A 12,944-nucleotide genomic window follows, 5' to 3' on the forward strand; every position below is an offset into this window, starting at 1 on the left:
AACAGCCTGCAATAGTAATGTGAATACAATAAACAGGGATTAATCAAATGCATACATGTAACAACGATAAAAAAACAGACTTTTGTTTAGATAAATAATTATATAATAACATGCAGAGCAAGCCATGAGAGACAAAAACATACATTCTCTGCTTATAGCAAAAGGTGAATTCATTGTCAGTACACTATTACATTGAACAGAAACGCAACTGGAAAGAGATAATAAGAGGGAATGTAAGTGTATGCTATGCATCAAGTCAGAAGATCCCTCAATTTTTATTTTTAATCTGTATATAGTATACATAATGTAGGGGAACTTTCTTGATTCCCTTTTTGAAATGAACAGTGCACCAACATTAAACCCATTGCATGGAGTTAATAAAATATTAGGAACACAAATATGAATAAAACTATGACCTATTCATGGGTGGAAAAGTGATAGGAAGCAGATATATTATCTTGAAACCTGCTTGTTTTATACCCACTGCAACAAATACTATTTATGATTATAGGACTCTGTGAAAGTGAACACCTTTTTTTCAGTAAACAAGTATTCCTATGATATAAATTAACTACTTAATCTGTGAAAGTAAAAATGAATCAGGAGACTAAACCTTGAAAAGTTAGTTGTTTTCTGATTGCAATTATATTTATTTACATATTTTAATAATAGTTATAACATTCAAGTACATTTTAAGGAATGGTAAACTCCAGAATAAATCAACTCTTTTTTTGAGTTGATTAAATCTCTTTATTATGTCTTGCTTATCTTTTTAACTACCATCAAAATGTTCAAGCTCGAAAACCTTATCTTATCCTATATTTTTTCCCAACTTTTCACTTGAATACATCGTCCTGCATTGTCTTAGCTGAGGACTCCACACTGTCCTGTTTCTTCCAGCATCTCTATGTCAATGTAATCTTCAAACAATTTAACATTTCTTCACATTTTTGCTTAATCATCATTCCCTGTGCTCTGATATGTAAAATTTCAGGGCTCGAAAAATCTACGCAACCACTCTATGCCAAGTTTTATTTGATCAGATTGAGCTACATTTAGTACTTACTAGGGAGTTGACAAAGAACAGGTGTTCTGTTCAGTTGAATAGTGGAGGGGCAATAAAAGATGCCTTTAAATCTTGTTCTTATGTCAAATTTGCTCTGTGTTCACAGACAGAGGTCAAAAGTCAGTTTGTCTTATAATTAATTTTCCTTCTGCCTGCAGAATTCCAGGACTTTGTAAGGCCAACTGTGTGACCTGCTGTAAAAAGGAAATAGGGTGCCAGGTTTCTTCTAACACACACCATTTAAGGACTAAGTGAACTGTGCAAACATTCCAAAATATATTTTACTAGTTGTGAATGCCCATTTTTTATATTTCTTTGTGATTAAAAAAAAAAGCATTTTAATAGGATTAAAACAAATCAGAATACTTTACGTGTTGATGTGCAAAGGATATGTTTTCTGAAATCTAATTTTCACAGATTGTTACTACACTATATAGTTTTATCAGTAAAGTTGCAAGTTAGTGGAAAGGTGTTTGGACATTTCTTGGAAATTTCCTATGTGTAGATGACAATATGCTACCACATCATAGTTCAGTAATATAGCTATAAACAGTAAGTGTTTAAACAAACTGAGAAACACTCCTGCCCTGATGGCAAAGCTTTTAGTAAACTAAAAAAGTCATGGGTCAGGTGTACCCTATATGTGTACTAGATTCTTTTGATTTTGATACATGCAGCAAATTTCCGTCTATTTAATCAAACAAAAGAGTTTTTTTTGTACTGTAGAAATACTGATCTAACATATTTGAAGTTGCAGTCATATGGGAGAATGAAAAAAGGCAACTCTGTAAACTATTTGCCTAGGATTACACAATTTGAGACCCATTTTCAGGTCAAGATCATTACAGTTAGGTTGAGTAGATTATTTAAGTTACTCGACCAGAAGGTCTAGTAAAGTTTTTATGATTTTCCGAGGCCTGAAAATATATATATTCCTTTCTTTAATGTTTTTGCATAATGTATGTTTTGAATTCTGAACTTTTTGGCAATCTTCAAATTAAACAATGACAAATAGTATGTGACGTAAATGTCAATACGTGAAACACACAATTCTTGACGCCTAACTGAACTTGATTTCCACTTGAAAATTGCAAATGAACGTTCAGTGTCACTTTCCAAAAAATCTATAGCAATTTTGTGTACATCCAGTCTTTCAAAACCCAGCAAAATGTGCTTGAGAAATGTATAAGAAACATAGTAAAACTAAGCCTACCTGTCATTATGAGTTGGCCTAGCACAGCATGCCATACCTAGCATTGTGAGGGTTGATGCCCTACAATGTGGTGTAGACTGAAGTAGAAAATTGTATTCTTGTCATGGAGATTATTAAGAAAGAACTTCAAAATATTCTAGCTGTGAGTAATAATTAGAGAGTAAAAACTGAACTATGTATTTTGAGAAAGCAATATGTAAAGACCAAAGAGCACAAGATGACTGTGAACTACTTCTGAAGAGATTTACTACCTGCTCAACATAATGATTGATTTGTACATGGCCCAAACTCCTTTGTGTTCAATCTGCCCTCTTTATATATGAAAGAATGTAGTGCAACTACATTTGTTATTATGCATACTTAAGAGGTATTTCAAAATGGGAACACTATTTGAACACAATTGCCAATTTTAAATGAAGATAACTGTCACTCACAGTTTTAATCTATGTACAAATTATACTAAAACAAGATTTAGAATGTCTGCATTGTTACAGAATATGATAAAACTTTTCTTACCATGTAACCATCTGAGTACTGGAATCGACTTTGGGACTCATCTTCTGCAGTTGGACTTAAAGGTTTTGGATCAGATAAGGAATGCTGCATCATATTTGCTGCTTTTGGACTGGGTGGTGGAAGCTGGATAATATCAGCCTGCAACGACTTTGCAGGGCTAACATCATCAACAATATTCTTTTCATATGGAACAAAGGCAGATTCCAAAACTGTGCTTGGCGAAACAGGTGATATGGGTGAATAGAGAACTTTGGGAGACTTGGGTGGAGAAGGAACAACTTGTAAATTGGAATCTGCTCTGAGGTGAGATGAATAACCTATTTCTAAAGGTTTTGGACGTCTTTTGTCCTTCTGCAGAGATACGTCTGTCATATATTGAGGGCTTTGCATTTCAGATTCGGTTCCTGTTTGACAGGCCAAACTCTTGCCACTAAAAGATTTTTCTGGAGCAGAGATATGTTTTACAATCTCAACTTTAGAATCCAACTGTGCTCTTACAGAAGGTGTTTTTATGATCCCAGAAGGTTCCGTTTGTACGGACATTTCAGCTACTGTTTGCACAGCAATGTTGGATACTTTGGAAAACTGCTTGACCTTCTCAGCATCAGAGCTTCCATTACCATATTTGCTCACTCTAGACCTTCTTCGAGACCGTGTTTGAATATCCCAATCATCTTGATCTTCATCATCAGTTTGAACACATGAATCAACACTCTTTTTAGTCCTTTTTCGCCTTCCTGTGTAACCTCTGTCGGTTGCATCTTCGTCATCAGTTTGAACTCCACTGTCAACTATCATTTTAAAGGATCTGGGAGGCTCTTCTATTGCTTTTTGGTCTTGTTCAATATACTGATCACGAAGTCTAGGCATAGAACTTCTCTTTTTCAGTTGCCTGTCCTCTCTTTGATCTATATCTTTTAGAGACATTTCTGAAACAGAACTTAGCATGCCAGCACGAGGAATATATTGAGTAATCCCATCTGTCTGTATTGTATACCAAGCTTGATTTTGAGCCATTTCGGTACCAAGAACAAGAGAAGCTGTTGTAGTTGTGCCATCACCTGTCCAAAACTGAGCATTCTCTGCTGTAGGGAACTGCCCTTCCATCAGAGTTTGTTCTGCAGATGTTTGTGGAGAAAGAGTTCCTGAAGGGTCATAGTTATATTGGTAAACTTGATGTATCTTTTGTTCTTCGAGCTGCTGATGCAGTTGCTGTTGAAGCTGCTGGATTTGTTCCAGATGTAGTTGCTGCTGAGCTAAAGTTTCCTGCCTCATCATGAACTGGGCTTGCCTCTCTTCCTCTTGCTGCAATAGGAGATGTTGCTTCATGGACTGTAACTCTTCAAGTTTCCTCTGAACCATGAATGTCTCTTGTTCTCTAAACCTTTGAATTTCATTGCGTTCCCACTCTAACTCCTCTGCAAAACGTTGTTGTTGAAGTTTCTCAAGTTCAAGGAGCTCACGTTGAAAATGAAGTTCTTGTTGATTTCCATCTTCAGATACAACCACAAGTGTAACTTCATCTTCAGCTGCTTGAGGGACTGTTTCACAATCTGCTATCAAAACAGGTGCCATTTCATCCTGCTTCGAAGCTATGGCATCCAGAGTAAGATTTTGTAAACCAGTTTGTGTTTCACTGCAAGCAACATCATTGCCACTTGAAAGTGTTGTTATAAAGTTATATGCTCTAGGCTGAGGCTGGTTCTGATGAAGAATAGATACTGCAGGTATTATTTCAGGTTCATTCAGGCAGGAGAAGTCACAGACTGTTGTGCTGAAAATAGAACCAGGTTGTGTGGTGATGGCATATGTTGATGGAACTGGAGTTTCAACAGAAGAATATACAATGCCATTTGATGATCTTAAAACATTTCCCATACCAAACTGGGATCCTAGGGAAGTAGTCATTCGTGCTTGGGAATATTGTGGTGCACTAATCCCGATGCCAGAAATCACATGTCGCGTCTCTGGGTAGGGACTGATGGTCTTGCTTGAGTAGTTCCTAAGATCACCTGAAATTATAGGGCACAGTTATTGTCCAGTTTCCAAATATGAGGGTGTTTTGCAGATTCTGAAAGCCAATCCATCTTGATCGATGTAATGGATACAACTGCATGCAAATCTTCAAGGTAATGATTTAGTGAGGTAAGAAGCAAAATAATTGTTGGAACATGCAGGCACATACAAGAAACTATGTGCAAAACACATATGCAAAATGGAAAAATAAAATACACGTGTACCTCAAAAAGGTTTGCCACAATGTCCACAGGAAATCATATAAGAGGTAAAAATAACACAAAAAGCTCATCCTGAAGTGAGATGGGATACACCACAATTAGATTTTACAGAAAGATCTGCCACCATATCATACTGACCTGTAGTTACTCTGCTCGAAGTTAAGTCTACAGCTGCATCAGTGTGATAATCAAAGTGATTCCTGCTTTTGTAAAAGAAAAGGCCGGCTTCTGCCAAATTAGTGTCTGACATGGAGGGTTTCATACCGCCCACCCCTTTATAGCCATATTGCCCTGGCCGGCTGTATTGATAGTGGTCATCTCTATATCCAAATCGATCTTCAGGCAGAGTAGTGACTGGTTGTTGCGATATGCAGCTGCTTCCGAAAGGTAGCTTATAAACTACATCACAGCAAACAGCTCTTCGCCCTGCAGTTAAGTCAACAGGCTTCTCATCATCTACTATTTCAGTAACGACTGCTGCCAGTGTTTCATCTACTGTTACCATTGTTCTGCTAGCTTTTGAAGTGCTTAGGTCAACCGCACCAATTTCTACAGATTCTGATGAACCATAGTTATCAGACCACCCATTTGTGATGCCAACAGAGGACGCAAGGCCAGGCTTGACTGCAGTTCTTGATACTACTTGCGCTGAAGTAACCAATGACAGGTTTATTGGCACTTCTCTATTAATGGCAAAAGAAGGGGTGCTAGTTATTCTGTATGCAGGTTCAAATTGCTTTGATGTTGTTAGTTTTAAAGGTTCGTTAATTGACATGCCCAGATCTGCAACACTTTCAGAACTCTCAGCGTAATTTACAGTTGTTGTACATGACATTATTGTGACCGTTTCAGTGGTTTGTGTGTTGGAAGGAATTGTTGATGCAGTACTGAGATTCACAACTGATGGCTGAACTGCACTGATTTGTCGGCCAGACACACTGTTACCACTAGACTGCCATCGCACATCTTTTGAAACAGCTGAAAGATCTAAAGAAAGAACCATCCCTGGTTCTGCCTTTACAATGTCCTCATTGGCTAGGGTGGTAAGATCAATAACATCACTAGACAAATGTATTTTACCATTCATGCTATGTTCACCTTTCTTCAACAAGGTTTCTGTGGGCATGGCAATGGTAACATTATCCAAACTGAAAGCACTTTTTAATAAAGATACTGTAGTGTTAGTGACATCAGTGGTTGCTAAATCTATTAGTGCATTAGGTAACGTTTCGGATTCCCCTAAGTAAGTAACTGTTGGCAAAGCTTTGTGAGCTTTAGGTGCTGACATGCTCAGTTCTTTTATATCTTGAGTTCTAACTTCACTAGTGTATGGTGCAATAGTAACTGATGTTGGCATAAGTAGTGGCATTTGTTCAGATGTGGCAGATGTGGTTGACACAAGAGGCCAGCAGGTTGTGGTATGAAAAGGTCCATATTCAGTGGGTGTTCCTGGCTCAGATGGCAATGTAATAACAACATAAGTCTCCAGGGATGGTTTGGTTAACCTAGGCGAAGATTTAGTTGAATGAGGAGACATGGGAGAAGTAGGAGATGTTAACTTGCAATCCATTGCTGGGGATAAATTCAAAGTCATTTGTGTGCTCACAGACAATGGTGCTGCTTTGGAAGGCAGATCAACCAGCTTTTGTGTAGAGGGTTGGAGCTGGGGCAGTACTGGCTTCGGAGCAATTGGGGGCTTGCTGCCATCAAAAGTTCTGTGAGGGAACACAAATCCTGTTGGAATTGAAGATGGCTTTGGTGGTACTGGAGGAGGAGGGCTGTGTACTTTTGAAACTGACATTGAATCACCTCTAATAACTGATGGCATAATTGTTGATGTTACTGTCACTGCCACTGAAGCTGGCTTCCTCTTGGGATAAATTAGAGGCTTAGGTAAATCCCGCAGTGGGGGAAGAGGAGGAGGAGGTGGAGGTGGTGGTGGAGGAGGGGGAAGTGGTGGTGGTGGAGGAGGTGGTGGCAACTGCTGGGGAGAGTGTTCTACTGGGGAACTTCTAAAGAATGAGAACACCTTGGATGTAACAGATGTAGCAGATGAAGGCACGGATGATGATATCAAAGTCTTTGTGGATCCAGCTGAAACAGAACAAACAATGCCAGGAGCTTTGGTGGGTACTGACTCTGTACGAGGTACACTTGCTGTATGTGTAGACCGGTGTTCAGAAGCAGAATCAAAGGAGGTAAAGCTATGTTTTGCTTCTGAAAATGAAGACACTGCAATGTCAGAAGTACTTCTGCCCTCTTTTGCTACCACCACTGTTAATGTTGATGATGGAATATTTGGTGTCTCAAAAACAGATTCCTGTTCTTGCTTTACTGTCACTCTGGGAAGTACAACATCTGGCACTGAAATTATCACATGATCAATACTTTCTGTGCCTTTGGTTGCAATGGCCATGTCAATTGGCACAATTTCATCTGAAGAGGTTTTGCCAGAGTTCTGCATGTCTGAATAAAACATACCAGAAAGCAAATTCCTCTTATCTATAGAGAAGCATTGATCTGTTTGGGGAGCTGAATAGACCTCTTCAAAATCTGTTCGCTGTGAAACATATTTCTCTGTTGAGGTATCATGTGTGGGAACATCAGATGAGACTCTATCATACACTAAAAAAGCCTCCTCTGTGTTTGTAGATACCTCAGACTCTAATACAGATGTAAAACCTTCTGCAGCCTCTGGTAATTCTGAGGATGGTGATTCGCTTAAATTTGTTATCTGAAGTTCTCCAACATATTCATTTGCAAACTCGTCATTCAAGTCTTCTGCAGTGAAGTGCTGAGTAATTTTCACATCAGGTATTGACAAGGGTGTGAATGGAGATACTTCTGGAGGGCTATATGAAAGACTTTCAAAATCACTTGATGCAAGTGATTTATCACTACTCACAACTAAGTCTGTATTAGTGCAGACCGGTGTTTCTGGTGCTTGCATAAATTCAGAAAAAGGGCATGTAGGACTAGAGCCTGGGGTTAGCTCCATTTGATGCCGTTTCATAAGCTCTTCATAAGCAGTGTCCGCATCCAATAATGGCCTTTCTTCCCCAGTAGAAATAATGACACTGTCTAACAGTACAATCTCGTGACTCTCTGGCATAATGTAGGAGCTAGAAACAATATCTTCCTGTGGTGCAAATGAGAGTGAAGAGTCTAAGTTGTAATAATCATGAGTCCTATCACCAATGTTCTGCACAATATCAACACACATGTCATCGTGAACATCCATTTGTTTGGGACTTTCTATGTATTGAGTAAATACTCTACTTTCATCTTGACTGGGAGCAAGGTTAGGCTCAATGTTAGAATCTAAAATCCCATTGTATGTGTCTTCAACTAAAGATTCATAAATGTAATCCTCGATTAACATCCCCCCATAAAGAGGTTCTTTTTCAAATGTTTCATCTCTTTCTTTCTCAACCTGATATGCAGGTTTATGCATGATTTTTTCACATGCCTCATCACTACTTTTCAATGTTTTGTTGTAACTTTCCTTGTTCACTATAACAGTATCTTTTTCATCTGTTGGGGAGTAAAGGGAAACAGATACTGGTAATCTGTAGCCTTTCTGTACTTCTAATATCTTTTCTGGGCATATTTCAAACCCTTCAGGTTCTGATTCAATGCTTGGTGAATATTCAGAGCACGATGATCTGTGTAACTCTTCCATCTCTGCAGCTTGGCGCAATTCTTCGGTTGGGGATGCATCTTCAATTGGGGAAAGGTTACTGGGTGGTGTCTTTGGCCGTTCCCTTCTTCTCTGCGCTCTAAGTTCATCCTTGTCCTTCTTTGATTTTTTACTGGAACCTTTTCTTTGTTGTTGCTCCATTTCACGTTGTTTTTCTTGTTCTTTTAGTAGCTCCTCTTCCTCCCGTAACTCTTCTTCTTCTGAAGAGTCTTCAATAGTTGGAAGGACAGGACCATGTGACCGATGCCTTGCTTTGCGCTGCTGCTTACTTTCACTGGAAACCTTTGTGTGACTAGAGCTGCTGTCACTATCCTCGTCCAGAGATGACACAGATGTTGGTGATGTGCCAGGCGTAAAGCTTGAGCCATGCAGACTAGATGATCCCTCTCCTCTTGATCTGTCCTCTGGGGAGTCAGTTAAACTCTCCATCTCCAGCTCAGGTTCCTCTTCAAAATATAAAACACTTGTTTGTTTTTCAGATTTTTCTGCATATGTATGTGTAATGGTGCTATTTAATTCAATAGTTTTGAAACGACGGAGTCCTCCTCCTCCTGTTGCAGATATGTCTTCACTTTCTTGACTTTTGGTTTCTCTACATTTTTGTTCTGGACTTTTATCATATGTTTCTTCATCATCATCATGCCATGAATGTCGCCTACCTCCATCTTCATCATAGCTTGTGCTGCTTTTTTTGGTTAACCGTTTGCTTTTTCCTCCTGCTGCTTTTGATTTTCCATCTTTCTTCTGGTTTTCACTTGTGCTTTTTTCTATTACATGGGAGGTTAGATATTCTTCATCTTCTGAACCCGAAGCCTCTTCATCAGCGCTCATTTCAATAATCTGTTTACGAATAAATTCTTCATCATCACCTGATCCTTGGCTATCTTCCCGTTTGTATTCATCGCTGCTCGAGGATCCAACACTAGCCCTCCTTTTTCTTTGTGGTACTGGTGAATGTTCACTCTCACTACTATCCTCCAAAGAGTCATGATGTTGTCTCCTTGATAATTCATCATCCATTAATTCAATCTTATGCTTGAAGCTTTTTCTAGTAGCTATTCCTCCTTGACCTTCTTCTTCAACACTTTCTTCATCTTCTTCTTGAATGTCTTCAAGGTCTTCTTCATCTGAGCTGCATGATTCAGGAGTAATTGGAATAGGCTTTGTTCTTTGTCTATCCCTGGTTTGGTCTCCATAAATTCCATAGAGGTCATTGTTTTTCACAGATTTTCCATCAACTAGTACATTCACTTGGGCTTCCAAAATTGAAAGGACAGTACTTTCCAACTTGGCGAGATCAGAAGGGCTTGAAGGGCTGCTCTCTTGTGAGTATGAGTCCTTTTTTGAAGGTTCTTTAAGTAAATCTTTTTCATCATTTGGAATAAGGCTTGGGATTTCTCCAAGTGAACTTGAAATTCCATCCGAGGAGTAACCTGTGTCACTCAGGCCTTGTGGACTCTTTTGCTGCTGGGAGCTTGAAGGGTCTGATTTTTCATCTTCTTTTTCCTACAAAACACAATCAAACTCAGGCTTACTCAGATGTTTAATATGACAGTACGTTTAAGTTACAAATATACAGTAGGCATGTTTAAAAATTATAAAATATAAATAAACTAGGTTACACATTGTGCGATATAGTCGGTGAATGACAGCCTTCATCCATCATCCTATTTACAATGTATAATTACCCAAATGTGGATGAAGTTACATTGCAGCATTTATAAACAAAACATTTTCATTTACACATTATTTTGTATGGTTTTATAGCGCACATTATTATGGGGTCTCCTAATGCTGGTCTTATAATGTTTTCTTAAAACAAGTGCATTAAAAGAGTGTTTTCAAAATCAGGGAAATTGGATGCATGCTCAGCTCCTGTTAGGAGTACCAAAAGAAATGTCCATCACCCATGGACTTGAGTTTTCCTCCAAGGAGGCAAAAGCAGTGTTTTGTCTTAGCTTTAGAGCGATAGAAAGGGTAAGGTTGAATGAGTGTGTCTGTCTTAGGTTGTTGAAATTCTATACACCCAGAAGCCTATTTCTAAATGCATTTTGTAACTAAGTGGCAGCCTACTGAGTGGAGTGACCACATACAGTGCAAACATGCTCCCTGCTAATACCAATAACTAATTTATCTGCAGCATTTTGTGCTCTCTGTAAGCACTGAATCTAGAAAGCCAATCTGACAGTGTACAGACAGTTCCATCTTGAACTTGTCGAAATAACTACAAATGTTTTATGTGTTTGGGAATCAGACTAAATGTGGTAAGTTCACTGAGGCAAATGCCTGCTACATATGCCAACTGAGAGCTCAAAGTCCCACCTAAGTCAAAGATGACAGCAAGAGTTTGGAGGCCTTCATATCAGGGTTGCTCAAATATTTCTGGAGTGCAGATGGCCACCACGTTCTGCATTCCTGTGACTGATGTCAGTCTTGGAGCTAGTTAATTGCAGATAATTAACCCTCACCTAAGCTTTGACCTTAGTAGGGTTCTCTGAAGGGGAGGTATCAGAGGACAATCTTATACAGACCAGCGTATTGTCCACACCTAATTGTACCCTCACCTGAGGTTTAATGAACAACTAAAATAGCAGTACGACTTAGAAGTTAAATAAAATGATAACAGATGAGTTGAGAACACAGGATAATTTCTTGAGAGGCAAAATGGCCTAGATAGGCCTTGTGTGCACAATCAGAGATGAAAGAGCTGAACCATTTTATGCCTGTAGAGTGTGCATTTGCTACAGAACATAACCTGTCTAGAAAGATGGAGTGGCCCAGAATGTCAAATGTAGTGGACTGGTCAAGACTGACCTGGAAAGAGCCAGCTCCACTGTCTGTAAATATGAGAATGTGGTCCCAAACCCTCCGCAAATAACTAGAGTACTTCTTCTGCTATGTTAATGTTGAAACCTTGATGGGAAGGGTGACACACAGTTCTAAGTGTCTAGGTGGAGTTAGAGTAATGGCAATCATTTATGAAACCATATTTGGCAATTGACCTGAAAATAGAAAGAGCGGTGGGATTGAGGCTGCTTATTTCCACATGAGAACTAACCAGGTGTTTTGTTGGGTGATCAGCAATGCAACCCCCTTTAATGGTTTTGTTGAGAAGATGAATAATAAGATGGCCACATAATGGGGAGGGATTCTTCAAGAGCCATTTTGATGCTGGGTATAAGGTTGAATTAGGGGGTTTATGACTTACACAATGAGTTTAACCTGTTCGAGGTGGTGGGCTTCAAGGGAAATGCCACTGCAGAGTGCTTACGTGGCTCAGAGTCCATGGGGCAGCTAGCAATCTCAGCCAGCACCAGACAAATGGGTTGAGGAGAACCTGACAGAGAAGGGCCCCATAAGGTCTATTTTCTCCATTTTCTCCAAGGGTGTGGTAGCAAACAAACCAAGTAATGTAATGCTGAGTTGATGTAGATAAGTTAAGGCATTTACATAATGAAGAGAGTGTCAAGGATAGAGAGGGTGGAAATAGAAAGGTATTTTTGTACAGCATTGCCACATTTTCCTTTCTTGATGTAAAATTTGAAAACATGTGGGAATTAGGCAGAACATCACCACTTTATTCTCCACTGTCAGCCACGGATGAACTGAGCACCACACAGATACCAGAAGATCTTGGGAGAGATTATGTAACTCCTACCGCAGTTCTGCTGTTTAATAAAAGTAACTAATAAAGTGACAAGGTGGAGGGAGGATTTACAGTAGGGACAAAAGCAGAGGATTGTCATGTTAAAATGTTGATATTCACCTTTTATGCACTGATCAAATAACATACTTTTATTTCCTTGTGACCTTTTTCATTTTACAAATTTAATTATGGAGGTATTGTTACCACAGGCTTAAAACTAACTGAAAAGTATATGTTGATTTTCAATGCTTTACACAATAAACAAAATAACAAAAAAGTATTAAAATGGGGTAGGTTGACACATTGATGAAATGGGCATGCCAAAGTGGTCATGTATAACACCAAAAAATATATTTTTTTTTAAAGTACAGTAAGTGCAGTGTACGTGCCAAATGTGCAATAAGTCATGGAAATGTCTGTAATTTGAGGGAGGCGAAGTGGAGGTGAAATCTGTACAAATAGTGTATGTGCTATATCTGGTAACTGAGTGTATGCACAAAATATACAATTCACATTAGCATATTACAAAAGGTTCACACTGCTCATGAATGTACTCAGCACAATGC

General features: G+C 38.9%; 1 protein-coding gene across 8 annotated transcripts in view; it reads right to left on the minus strand.

Annotated features, from left to right (window-relative positions):
* The window catches only part of PCLO (piccolo presynaptic cytomatrix protein), a 1,309,308-nt gene that overhangs the window by 934,871 nt on the left and 361,493 nt on the right, over positions 1-12,944 (minus strand). For all 8 annotated transcript variants that reach the window (XM_069228704.1, XM_069228705.1, XM_069228700.1 and 5 more), the window contains exons 5-6: positions 5,171-10,238; positions 2,796-4,807 (exon numbers count right to left, since the gene is read on the minus strand). In XM_069228704.1, coding sequence (XP_069084805.1) covers positions 2,796-4,807; positions 5,171-10,238 — 7,080 coding nt within the window. The remainder of the gene's footprint in view (positions 1-2,795; positions 4,808-5,170; positions 10,239-12,944) is intronic.

The sequence above is a fragment of the Pleurodeles waltl genome, chromosome 4_1 (genome assembly GCF_031143425.1).
Source record: "Pleurodeles waltl isolate 20211129_DDA chromosome 4_1, aPleWal1.hap1.20221129, whole genome shotgun sequence".
Lineage (NCBI taxonomy): Eukaryota > Metazoa > Chordata > Amphibia > Caudata > Salamandridae > Pleurodeles > Pleurodeles waltl.